We start from the raw sequence: 13,729 nt of genomic DNA, 5'->3' as shown, positions 1-13,729 counted from the left end.
CTTAGTTGCTCCGTGGCATGTGGGATCTTCCTGGACCAGGGCTCAAACCCATGTCCCCTGCATTGGCAGGCAGATTCTTAACCATTGCACCACCAGGGAAGGGTGGCATAGTTCTGTATATTGATTTGTGGTGATAGTGAAATGAAGCTACAGATGTGATAAAATTGCATAGAACTACACACACACAAATGAGTGCATATATACCTGGAGAAATCTGAATAAGCTCTGTGGATTGTATCCATGTCAGTTTTCTGATATTGATACTGTATTATAGTTATGTAAAACGTTAACATTGGGGGAGGCTGGGTGAAGAATTCACAGGCCCTCTCTGTACATTTCTTTGAAATTTTCTATGAATCTAGAATTATTTCAAAATAAAAAGTATTTTTAAAATTACTGCTTGTTGAAAATTGGGTTTCTAAATTATATAAACATCTTTCTGATGAGCTCCTAGGACATTTCTTTTTTTTATAAATATAAGTTTATTTATTTATTTATTTTTGGCTGCATTGGGTCTTCTTTGCTGCGTGTGGGCTTTTTCTAGTTGCGGTGAGTGGAGGCTACTCTTCATTGCGGTACGTGGGCTTCTCATTGCGGTGGCTTCTTGTTGCGGAGCATCTGCTCTAGGCACACGGGCTTCAGTAGTTGTGGCATGCAGGCTCAGTAGTTGTGGCTTGTGGGCTCTAGAGTGCAGGTTTAGTAGTTGTGGTGCACAGGCTTAGTTGCTCTGCAGCATGTGGAATCTTCCCGGACCAGGGATCAAACCCATGTCCCCTGCACTGGCAGGTGGGTTCTTGACCACTATACCACCAGGGAAGTCCCCCTAGGACATTTCTGTGATTATTGTTTCTAAATATTTGGATTGTGCTAAGAAGTGTTTCTTATTGCTCTTCTATTAGGAGGAATTGAGACTGGATCCATCACAGAGATGTTTGGAGAATTCCGAACCGGGAAGACCCAGATCTGTCATACGTTGGCTGTAACATGCCAGGTGAGCTGTTGGGACTCTAACTAATCAGATCAGCAAGAATGTGTTGATTCCTGTTATTAGCAAGCATCTGTTAGCATGGACAAAAAACACACTTTCTGTTTTCAAGAATGCTATAGCTAGGGGAACTTCCTGGGCCATCCAGTGGTTAAGACTCTGCACTTCCACTGCAAGGTTCGATTCCTAGTTGGGGAACTAAGATCCTGCATGCCACGTGGCTTGGCCAAAAAAGAAAAAAAAAAAAGAATACTATAGCTAGTTAGAAGATAGACTGCTACTGCAAAACTTCTACAGCGTAGAAACTTTCAGATTATTAATTTCACATACTTTTTTTTTTTTTTTTTGCGGTACGCGGGCCTCCCACTGTTGTGGCCTCTCCCGTTGTGGAGCACAGGCTCTAGACGCTGAGCCATGGCTCAGTGGCCATGGCTCACAGGCCCAGCCGCTCCGCAGCATGTGGGATCCTCCCAGACCGGGGCACGAACCCGCGTCCCCTGCATCGACAGGCAGACTCTCAACCACTGCTCCACCAGGGAAGCCCTCACATACTTTCTTACCAACCACTAGGCCTCCCCTGGCTTCACCTGCTCTCTTCACTAGTTTATATTGTATGATTCATCATTAAATGATTCTTCATTAAAGTCATTCCTTTACAGATACCCTCAGATTTACATCCCGCATCTGAAGAGATGCCATTCCTAGATAAACCCTATCTGTCTTTTCAGTGCCTGTTCCCAAGTAGCTGATCATACTGGAGAAAAATCCTAACATAAAGGTGATTGGCGTCACTTTAAATTCAAGATGACAGACTTTAAGTTAACATTCAATACTGCTTGGCAGACCTACTGAATTTCTCCTCTGAAAAAGGTTGAATTCAGGCAAACTTTTTCCCACTCAGTAGGACAGTTATCTCTTATTTTGTCCTTTCTTCTCAAACCTTCATGCTTCTCTTCAACCCTCACTCTTAGCCAAATGACCTAACCTGTTCTTCACATCAAAACTATAAAACCCACCTACCTTTCTTTAAAAATTGATTTTATGAAGTATAGTTGATTGATTTACAATGTTAATTTCTGCTGTATAGCAAATTGATTCAGTTATACTAATATATACATTCTTTTTCATATTCTTTTACATTATGGTTTATCACAGGATATTCTTTTTTAATATTTATTATTAATTTTTATTTTCTTTTTCTTTTTTTCTTTTTGGCTGTGTTAGGTCTTAGTTGTGTCACACGGGATCTCTTCATTGAGGCATGCGGGATCTTTTGTTGCGGCGTGCGGGCTTCTCTCTAGTTGTGGTGCACGGGCTCCAAGGCGCACATGGGTTCTGTAGTTTGTGGCACATGGGCTCTCTCATTGAGGCACGCTAGCTCAGTAGTTGTGGGAGGTGGGCTTAGTTGCCCCGCGGCATGTGGGATCTTAGTTCCCTGACCAGGGATCGAACCCCTGTCCCCTTCATTGGAAGGTGGATTCTTTACCACTGGACCACCAGGGAAGTCCCTATCACAGGGTACTGACTGTAGTTCCCTGTGCTATACAATAGGACCTTGTTGTTTATCCATTCTATATATAATAGTTTGCATCTGCTAATCCTAAACTCCCAATCCATCCCCCCCGCCACCCCTCCATTGCTCCCCTCCAGCAACCAGAAGTTGGTTCTCTATGTCTGTGAGTCTATTTCTGTTTCATAGATAGGTTCATTTGTGTCATATTTTAGGTTCCATATGTAAGTGATATCATATGGTATGTCTTTCTCTTTCTGACTTATTTCACTTAGTAGGATAATCTCCAGGTCCATCCATGTTGCTGCAAATGACAATAAAAAATACCCCTCAGCCCAACAATGTATTGCTTTGGTAAACTCTAAAAAGGATTTCAGAGAGAGAGATAGTTTTTTGTTTTTTTTGTTTTTTTTTTTTGTGGTATGCGGGCCTCCCTCTGCTGTGGCCTCTCCCGTTGCGGAGCACAGGCTCCGGACGCGCAGGCCCAGCGGCCATGGCTCACGGGCCCAGCCGCTCCGCGGCATGTGGGATCCTCCCGGACCGGGGCGCGAACCCGGTTCCCCTGCATCGGCAGGCAGACGCGCAACCACTGCGCCACCAGGGAAGCCCAGAGAGATAGTTTTATGGAAAGATGAGTTCAAAGTTAGAGATGGTGGGTTTGAGGTGTTTTGAACAAAACGGCATTACAGATCTTCCTTGACATACGATGGGGTAACATCCTGATAAACCCATCGTAAGTTGAAAGTCATAGGTCACAAATGCATTTAATACACCTAACCTACTGAACATTGTAACTTAGCCCAGCCTACCTTAAACATGCTCAGAGCACTTACATTAGCCTACAGTTGGGCAAAATCATCTAATACAAAGCCTATTTTATAATAAAGTATTGAGTATCTCATATGTAGTTTATTGAATACTATACTGAAAGTGAAGAACAGATGGTTGTAAGTGTACCAGCTGTTTACCCTTCGGCTCAGGCAGCTGACTGGGAGCACAGCACACTGCTGCTGCCCAGCGTCATGAAAGTATTGTACAGCATATCACTAGCCTGGGAAAAAATGGAAATTCAAATTTTGAAGTGTGGTTTCTATTGAATTTGTATCACTGTCACACCATGGTAAAGTTGAAAGATTGTAAGTCGAGCCATGGTTAACTTGGGGACTATCTGTATTTGAATCTAGATGGATTATACTCACTTCTCCCATGGGCAAACTTACTGATGGAGTTGGAGGATAGATGAAAAGAAATCTGCCTCCTTTTATCATTATGACAGAGGGGGCTTCTTAGTATCTTTCCATTCAGTGTGAGTTCTTACCATCTCAACAAAATAACAGTCATTGTTGGAACTCATTTATAAATTTAAACATCAAATATAAATTGTTCTCTTTTGTGTTTTTTTTCCCTTATAAAACAAGTTATGAACTATCCTTCATAATTTATTCTGTATTTAAATAGCACTTTATAAAAAATGTTTATTACATCATTGTAATGCAGTGCTATAGTTAAAGATGGTATGTGCCATAAAAAAATACGGATTTTGTTAGGATCCTTTGTCTTGGGCAGGGTTCACATTTTAGTGAAACACATATATCTGCAGAGGCTAATATTATGAGACTGATTTTCTGAAGTTACCCAAGAAAATCTGTCTCCTCATTTTTTCATGTTACAGATATGTCCATCAGTCAATACTTCTGTCTTGAAGTGGTGAATGCCATTTCTTTCTTTTTCTGTCTTTCCTTTCCTTTCCTTTCCTTTCCCCTTTCCTTTCCTTTCATTTATTTATTTATTTAGGCTGCACCAGGTCGTAGTTGTGGCATGTGAACTCTTAGTTGCAGCATGCATGCAGGATCTAGTTCCCTGACCAGGGATCGAAACTGGGCTCCTTGCATTGGGAGCACGGAGTCTTACCCACTGGACCACTAGGGAAGTCCCGCCATTTCTTGAGATAGGAAAATATTTTGGTTCTTCATGAATAAAAGTTTATCTAATAGCTAGAGGCCCAACTTGATGGTCTCCTGTTTTTCTCATTATTTTCCTTTCTCACTTGTCATTTTAATTGTGTTTCTCTCCTCAGTTGCTCTACTGATCTTTTCATTGCAACCAAAATGTCACCATATGACAGCCACGTTAGGATTCCAGTATCAAGTAGACCTAAGCCATGTTGGCTCCATCTCATACATAACTCCTAGTAGAAAAAGAGTTAGGGGGATAGGAGAACTTTTAGGATAAGAGGCGAAGCAATGAGAAGAGGAAGAGTGGTATAGTAAGCTGTAGAAGCTATAGCTTATTGCCCAAAGCACCATTAGAAAATTGTTAGCTAAAGGGAAATAGGAGTGTTTAAAATATCACCCAGACATGGGTCATTTGACATGATATGTGACCTTTTTAAATAGAAATGATTTCCCCATGTTGTTTTGGGTTGTTTTAATCTTAGGTTTTTTTAAATTGTTGTATTTATTTTATTTTTGGTTGTGTTGGGTCTTCGTTGCTGCGCGCAGGCTTTCTCTAGTTGTGTTGAGTGGGGGCTACTCTTCGTTGCAGTGCGTGGGCTTCTCATTGCAGTGGCTTCTCTTGTGGAGCACAGGCTCTAGGCGCAGGCTTCAGTAGCTGTGGCTCGCGGGCTCTAGAGCGCAGGCTCAGTAGTTGTGGCTCATGGGCTTAGTTGCTCCACGGCATGTGGGATCTTCCCGGACTGGGGCTTGAACCCGTGTCCCCTGCATTGGCAGGTGGATTCTTAACCACTGCACCACCAGGGAAGCCCCGCCCCCAACCCATGTTGTTTTGACAGGGATTCATGTGGAATAAATATTTAAAGTATATTACACAATATAGTTGCCATGGCAACTCAGCCTGTCACACTGATGCTCTTAAGTTGTACAAACAGACTCCTATATTGGAAATGGTTATTAAGTTGTCAGATAATGCCTATTAATAAACTGAAGCAAAATTCTAAAATAAACATATCCTCTGGGCCTCCCTGGTGGTGCAGTGGTTGAGAATCTGCCTGCCGATGCAGGGGACAGGGGTTCATGCCCCAGTCCGGGAAGATCCCACATGCCGCGGAGCGGCTGGGCCCGTGAGCCATGGCCGCTGAGCCTGTGCATCCGGAGCCTGTGCTCCACAACAGGAGAGGCCACAACAGTGAGAGGCCCACGTACCACAAAAAAAAAAAAATCCTCTCTATAAAAATAACTGAACATTCACAGTTGGCTGAATAACTACGGATCTTTGACATTTTTTTCAGAGAAAAACAATTCTAATTCATTAATAATAGAAAGGATTACACGTCACCAGCCTAAGAGCTGGAACCAGAGGTATAGAAAGGACATTAGATTACTATTTAAATCTAAACATTATGACCTCACATTTTTTCAGGTTTTTTCAACTTAATGAAGCGAAACCCCACTATTAGATCTCTGTCTAATAGTGAAGTTATATAAAGTTGGGAGCCATACTTAGGTTATAAAAATGAATAGCCCATGCTTGTTCTAGAATAATTTTTAAATTCTGAGAAGACAGTTTAACATAAGTGCCAATTTTAAATGCACATGCCCTTGACAGAAAATGTGTCTTACAGAACTTTTCACATATAGTCAAGAATAAATGTGTAAATAATTTACACCATAGCATTATAAAATGGTGAAAGTTCAAAACAACTTGCATCACTACAAAATAGGAAGAAGAGTTAAATTATGGTACTAAGCAGGTATTAAAAATAGCTACTTTGGTGGTGTCCCAGCCCAGTAACACAAGATGGCTGAAGTGGCACTGGGAGGTTGAGGTGGAGGAGACAAAATGCACTGGGGTGCAGAGCATATAGTCCATCCCCTTGTGACTGGCCCAGTGATACCCTGGGACCATGTCCACTTCTCTGCTGTCAGTCAGCCTACCAATGCCATGCCCAGCCACTCATGGCCTCCCTTCTGCCCAAGGAGGTCTATTTAGCTGGAAAAGAACTCCCTCTCATGCTAGCACTAAAGATACAAGAAAGTGAGAGAAGGGAGAACTTCATTCATCTTAATTCCTGGGGACTTAGCCCCCTGAATGTGGATTTTCTCCTCCCCACAAACTGAGGCAGCTTCTGCTTTCTGTCCTCTTGGCCAGTGGTTTTAAACATTTCCTCTATCAAGACCCTCTTTTGTTATATACATATCCTTTGCTCCTTTCATGGATTCCTAAGATTTGAAAGATTTTTATCTGCCAACTTGCGTAATGATAACGTAATCATTTCCCCCTTTCCAAATTAACAAAGCCTTCTGTAATTGAGTATATGCTAAAATCAGTGCCCTGAGAGGTGGAGGATATCATAAGTCTTCCAAGTACATTCTGTATGTCAGGCACTGTGCTAAACAGTGTACATGAATTATCTAATCTTCAAAACAGTGCCATAGGGAGATTTTATCTACATTTTACAGAAATGTAGAAACTGAGAATTAATATTCTCAGGTTCACATAGCAAGTGGCAGAATCACATATAAAAAGTGTTTGTATGAAAATGTATAGAAAGTGATCTGGAAGAGGACTCCTGTGGGAGATGGGAGTAATAAAGAAGAAATTTCAATTTTTTACTTTTTCTATATTGTTTGAATTTTTAATACAAGCATGTAGTACTTTTGTAATTTTGAAAAAATACATCACCTCCGAAATAGGAAAAGAAAATTTTGGCGCTACCAGGCACTTAATGTAAACTGTCCTGAGGGATTTTCCTCAGAATTTAAAGGTGCATTAGGCTCCAAAGTAGATTTCAAGGGTGGAAACTACACTTTAGCAACATACACGTAAAATCTGTAGAACTCAGGGTGTCTGGCGTGGGATAGGTAGCCTGAAACAGATTTCCGTGAGGAGCTCATAAGATAGTTTTCATGGCATTCCTCCATTTTCTTTCCTTTTTTAAAACTCTTTGTATTCTTCCTTTTCCACTTTTGTTCATTTTTAACATCTGTGTGTACAGTTGGAGCAAACACCTTTTTATTCTTTCTTGCTCATACTGTAGACGTGCTAGGGATGCCCCTGGGGTATTTCCAGTCTCCTTTAGCAGCCCTAAGGAATGAACTCTGCTCAATAAAGTGAAGTGTAAGTGTGGTCTGTATATGCTAAAATTAATTGGGTATTGGATCAGGGTCTCTTACTTATTAAAGCTAAGTAAATGATCTTCCAAATGTTTGTTGTCTTGAGAGAATTGATCGGTCGTGTGTTGGTATACAGTCATAGAATTTTTTTAAAAAATTAGAAGTTTTTTTTTTTTTATTTTAAAGAATTTTGTTACCTACTTTGGTCTATATTTCCAAGCACTCCAACTCTGGCTAGACTCTAGCCTCACATGTTATGGGACACAATGAGCTTCATATCTACTACTAACTGTATTTCTATCAGAAGTGAATGCCTCCTCCCTACCTCTGATTGTCACTTTAAAGTGTTTTTTCCTTTTGCTTTATTGGGGGTGGGAGGAATTATAGACCCATCATGAGGAAGTTGGTCAGTTATATTAGAAGTACAGTGTCATTTCCACTGTTCTTTTTCTCTCTAGCTTCCCATTGACCAAGGTGGAGGTGAAGGAAAGGCCATGTACATTGACACCGAGGGTACCTTTAGACCAGAACGGCTGTTAGCAGTGGCTGAGAGGTAGGTTACTGGATCAGATGAGAGAAATATGGCTCCATATGTCACTGTAGTGATTGCCAGGGCTAGTCTGGCTGAAGGGTGTCTATTCTTCTCTCTTATTGCTCTGTATCCCAAAGTTATATGTGTGTTTCAAAAGAATAACCTTCCTTAGAGAAAAACATGCTTCTTTAGTCAAAAATCTATGAGTTGCTGTCAGACTGGATAAAAAACAAGATCCAACTATATGCTGCCTTCCAGAGAACCACTTAGATTCAAAGACACAAATAGGTTGAAACTAAAAGGATGGAAAAAAGGTATTGCATGCAAACAGTAACCATAAGAGGGCTGGAGTGACTGTACTAATGTCAGACAAAATAGACTTTAAGACAAAAAAAAATCAGTAGAGGCAAAGAGGAACGTTTTAGAACTAAAAGGTCAGTTCATCGGGAAGATATAACAAATGTAAGCATATACAGACCTAATAGAGCCCCAAGAAATGTGAAACACAAATTGATATAATTGAAGGGTGAAATAGACAATTCAAGCATAATCACTGGGGACTAATGCCTCACTTTCAGTAAATGGATAGAACATTTATCAGGTGCCCTGATAAAGAGCATCTACAAAAAACCTACAGCTAGCATCATTTTAATGGTAAAAATCTGAATATTTTCTCCATAAGATTGGTAATAAGGCAAGGATCTCCACTCTCACTACTTATGTTCCACATTGTACTGTAGATCCTAGCCAGTGCAGTCAGGCAAGAAAATGAAATAAAAGGCATCCAGATTGGAATGGAAGATGTAAACTATCTTTATTCACCAATGATGTGATACTGTATGTAGAGAATCATTAGGAAACTGCACACAAAACACTGCTAGAACTAAATTAGTTTGTCGCAGGATGCAATCTCAATATGAAAAATCCACTGTACTTCTGTATACTATAAATGAACAATTCAAGAATTAAGAAAATAATTCCATTCACAATAGTGTCAAAAAGAATAAAATACTTAGTAATAAAACTTAACAGAAGTTCAAGACTTGTACACTAGGGACTTCCCTGGTGGTCCAGTGGGTAAGACCCCATGCTCCCAGTGCAGGGGGCCCAGGTTCGATCCCTGGTCGGGGAACTAGATCTTGCATGCCACAACTAAGATCCAGTATAGCCAAAATAAATATTTAAAAAAAAAAAAAAAAAAAGACTAGTACACTGAAAACTAACATTGCTGAGAGAAACTGAAGATCTGCATAGAGAAACATTCCACATTCATGGATTGGAAGATGCAATATTATTAAAATGGTAAGGGAGTTCCCTGGTTGCCTAGTGGTTAGGATTCTGGGCTTTCACTGCTGTGGCCCAGGTTCAGTCCCTGGTCGGGGAACTGAGATCCTGCAAGCCGAGGTGTGGCAAAAAAAAAAAAAAAAAAAAAAAAACCCTCAAATTGACCTATAAGTTCAACACAATACCTATTGAAATTCACCAAGACTTTTTTTGCTGAAATTGACAAGGTAATTATAAATTAATATGGAAATGTCAAGGACCCAGAATAGCCAAAACATTCTTGGGAGGAAAAAAAGAACAAAATTGGAGGTCTCAGTCTTCCCAATTTTAAAACTTACTATAAACAACAGTAATCAAGACAGTGTGGTGCTGCCATAAGGATAGACATATGGATCAATGGAACAGAATTGAGAGTTCAGAAACAAACTGTTTTGGGACTTCCCTGGTGGTGCAGTGGTTGAGAATCCGCCTGCCAATGCAGGGGACACAGGTTCGATCCCTGGTCCGGGAAGATCCCACATGCCACGGAGCAACTAAGCCCATGCACCACAACCACTGAGCCTGCGCTCTAGAGCCCGTGAGCCACAACTACTGAGCCTGCGTGCCACAACTACTGAAGCCCACGCACCTAGAGCCTGTGCTCCGCAACAGGAGAAGCCACCGCAATGAGAAGCCAGCGCACCACAACGAAGAGTAGCCCCCACTCGCTGCAACTAGAGAAAGCCCGTGTTCAGCAATGAAGACCCAACACAGCCAAATAAATAAATAAATTTATAAGAAAAAAAGAAACTGTTTCACTTATAGTCACTTGATTTTTGACAAAGGTGAAAGACAATTTAGTGGAGGAAATAAGTCTTTTCAATAAATGGTGCTAATGTAGTTGGATATCCACATGCAAAAAAGATAAATTTAGACCCTTACCTTACACTGTACATGAAAGTTAACTAAAAATGGATACCATTCTGGTGATTCCTCAGAAAATTAAACATAGAATTACAATATGATTCAGGAATTCCACTTCTGGGTATATACTCAAAAGAATTGAAAGCAGGGACTCAAACAGATAGTTACACACCAGTATTCATGGCAGCCCTGTTCACGGTAGTCAAAAGGTAGAAACAACCCAAGTATCCATCAACAGTTGAATGGATAAACTAAATGTCCTATATACATACAATGGAAAATTATTCTCAAAATGGAAGGAAATGCTCACAGTATGCTACAACATGGATGAACCTTGAAAACATTATGCTAAGTGAAATAAGCCAGTTGCAAAAGGACAAATGTATGATTCCTCCTATATGAGGTACTTAGAGCAGTCAAATTCATAAAGACAGAAAGTGGAATGGTGGTTGCTAGGGGCAGAGGTGAGGAGAATGGGGGGTTATTGTTTAATGGGTACAGAGTTTCAGTTTGGGATGGTGAAAAAATTCTGGACATGGATGGTAGTGATGGTTGCACAACAATGGGAATGTACTTCCTGCCATTGGACTGTATACTTTAAAAAGATTAAAATGGTAAATTTTATGTTATGTATATTTACTGTATATATATATATTTTTTTTTTTTTAAAGAATGATAGGCCTATATTTAGCCAAAATTATAAAACTTAGGAAAAAAACAGAAAATCTTTGTGACCTTGAAGTAGGCAAAGATTTCTTAGATACAACACCAGAAAGCAGTCTATGAAAGAAAAAAACGATAATACAGTCAGTTTTCATTTAATCAAAATTTGAAACTTCTGTGCTTCAAAGAGCACTATCAAGAAAATAAAAAGACAACCCAAAGAATGTGAGAAAATATTTGCAAATCATATATCTGATAAGGTTCTAGTATCAAGAATATATAAAGAATTCTCACAACCCAGCAGTAAGACACCCCAATTAAGAAATGGGCAAAGGACTTGTATAGACATTTCTCCAAAGCAGATGTAAAATGGCCAATAAGCACATGAAGAGATGCTCAACATTATTAGTCAAGAGGAAATGCAAATTAAAACCACAGTGAGATACCACCACTAGGATGGCTGTAATGAAAAAGATAGTAACAAGTGTCAGGGAGGATGTGAAGAAACTGGAACCCTAATACATTGCTGGTGAGAATGTAAAATTGTGCAGTCACTTTGGAAAAAAACAATGTGGCAGTTAAACATAAATTTGTCATATAGCCCAGCAATTTCACTCTGGTTATGTACCCAAGAGATATGAAAACATGTCCACACAGAGACTTGTTTGTAGATGTTTATAGTATTGTTATAGTAGCCAAAACCTGGAAACAACCCAATTGTCCTTCCACTGATGAACGAGTAAAATCTGGTTGATCCATACAATAGACCACTATTCAACAATTAAAAGGAATGAAGTACTGACACTTGTTACAGCATGGATGACCCTCAAGAAACATGCTAAATGATAGAAGCTAGACATAAAAGACCACGTATGATTCCATTTATACGAAATTTCCAGAAAGAAAATCTGTAGCGGGAATTCCCTGGCAGTCCAGTGGTTAGGACTTCGTGCTTCCATTGTAGGGGCATGAGTTCGATCCCTGGTCGGGGAACTAAGATCCTGCATGCCACGAGGCAAGGCCCGGAAAAAAATCTAGAGACAGTAGATTCGTGGTTGCCTGGGACAGGGAGTAGAAACAGAAAGTAACTGCAAATAGACTTGAGAAATCTTTCTGAGCAATGGAAATGTTCTAAAACAATTATGAAAGTCATTGAATTTTATACTTAAAACAGGTCAATTTTATGGTATATAAATTATTCCTCAGAAAAGCTGGTAAAGAATTTGTTCATTTTTCTACATCCCCTAATATAGCTTTCAAATAAACTCTCAAAATTGTTTTACATAATTTTCCCTTGTCTAGGGTCAAATGTGATAATTTGACCCCTACCACACATTTTACTGAAACCTAGTGATTAAATGGAATTTAATTGCATGTTGAGATGTCAGATTCACATTGGAACCTGCTTGGCTAAGTTGAGGAGAATTTTCTTTTCTAATTCGTTTATAATTATAACCAAATTCTCTTTCCCAGTTTACAATTTGAGGAATCCAAGTAATCGAATGTACACCATTGAGGCATAAAATTAGGTTGGAACAGTAATTGTAGCTCTTTGCTTCTGCTTACAAAATCCCTGTCAAGAAGAAAGAATTACTTTCTTGCGACCTGATCTTAGTTTTCTAAAGATGAGTATACTAAAATGTATCTTCCCTCCCAAAGTTGTTTTTGGTGTTCTACAGAAATCACACTTTTAATTTTTAAGTATGCTGTTTTATTAGTTGAAGAGTTCTTTGGGATAAAGTCATTAAGATTTTGTCCAGTAATATAAATGGGTGTTCATATAGGATATATGAGACAGTAGAATGTTGGCTATGAGGACTGGGACCTTGTTTTGATCACTTGCTGTATCCCCAAGCCCTTGAACAGAGCATTCATTATTTGTTAGTGAATTAATACTTATTAATTAGAGCCATGTTTATGGCTGTTTTTGTCAACTGAAAGAAAAATGTTTAAATAGAAATTTCATTAATTATTTTAATCACTTCTACCTATCAGGAAAAATTTTTATAACTGAGTTTCTGTTTATATATATTGCATTTAAATTTATATTTCTGAGAAAGTTACAGGACAGGGCCTCCTCAAGATAATTAATACCTAATTTCCTTTCACAAGAGAACAACCCTCACTGATTAAGTTTTGCCATGTCTATTGAAGAATATTAACCCACATTCAGGTGACTAGCTCAGGGGGTCTAAGACTAGTCCTCAGTATAGCTGCATTAGCATCACCTGAGAAATTGTTCGAAATGCAAATCCTCTGATTCCACTCCAGATCTACTGAATTAGAAACAATCAAGAGACTCTGAGGATAGGATCCAGCAATCTGGTTTTGGTTTTCTGTTTTGTTTTTTTTCTGGCCATGCTGCACGGCATGCCGGATCTTAGTTCCCCAACCAGGGATTGAACCCGTGCCCCCTGAAGTGGAAGTGCAGAGTCTTAACCACTGGACCACCAGGGAAGTCCCCAGCAATCTGTTTTAACAAGCTCTCCATGTGACTGGGATGCTTGCTAAAGTTTGAGAACCATGGCTACAATTGCTAGCTACAGTGTCCCTACCTTTTTTGAATGTTCTTTTAAGTACTATGAAAGAGAGAATGCCAGAACCCCCTTGAGGCAATACAGCTGAGTTTTTCAAACTTGTATGTTAAGAATCACCTGAGGGGGGCTTCCCTGGTGGCGCAGTGGTTGAGAATCCGCCTGCCGATGCAGGGGACGCGGGTTCGTGCCCCGGTCCGGGAAGATCCCACATGCCGCGGAGCGGCTGGGACCGTGAGCCATGGC

General features: G+C 39.9%; 1 protein-coding gene across 1 annotated transcript in view; it reads left to right on the top strand.

Moving 5' to 3' along the window:
* RAD51 (RAD51 recombinase) overlaps window positions 1–13,729 on the top strand; it is a 68,660-nt gene that overhangs the window by 48,071 nt on the left and 6,860 nt on the right. The window contains exons 5-6 of the mRNA XM_024115911.3: window positions 900–991; window positions 8,026–8,120. Of these exons, the coding sequence (XP_023971679.1) occupies window positions 900–991; window positions 8,026–8,120 (187 nt within the window). The remainder of the gene's footprint in view (window positions 1–899; window positions 992–8,025; window positions 8,121–13,729) is intronic.

Source organism: Physeter macrocephalus, chromosome 11 (genome assembly GCF_002837175.3).
Source record: "Physeter macrocephalus isolate SW-GA chromosome 11, ASM283717v5, whole genome shotgun sequence".
In the NCBI taxonomy this organism is placed as follows: domain Eukaryota; kingdom Metazoa; phylum Chordata; class Mammalia; order Artiodactyla; family Physeteridae; genus Physeter; species Physeter macrocephalus.
This window is presented reverse-complemented; position numbering and strand designations above follow the sequence as displayed.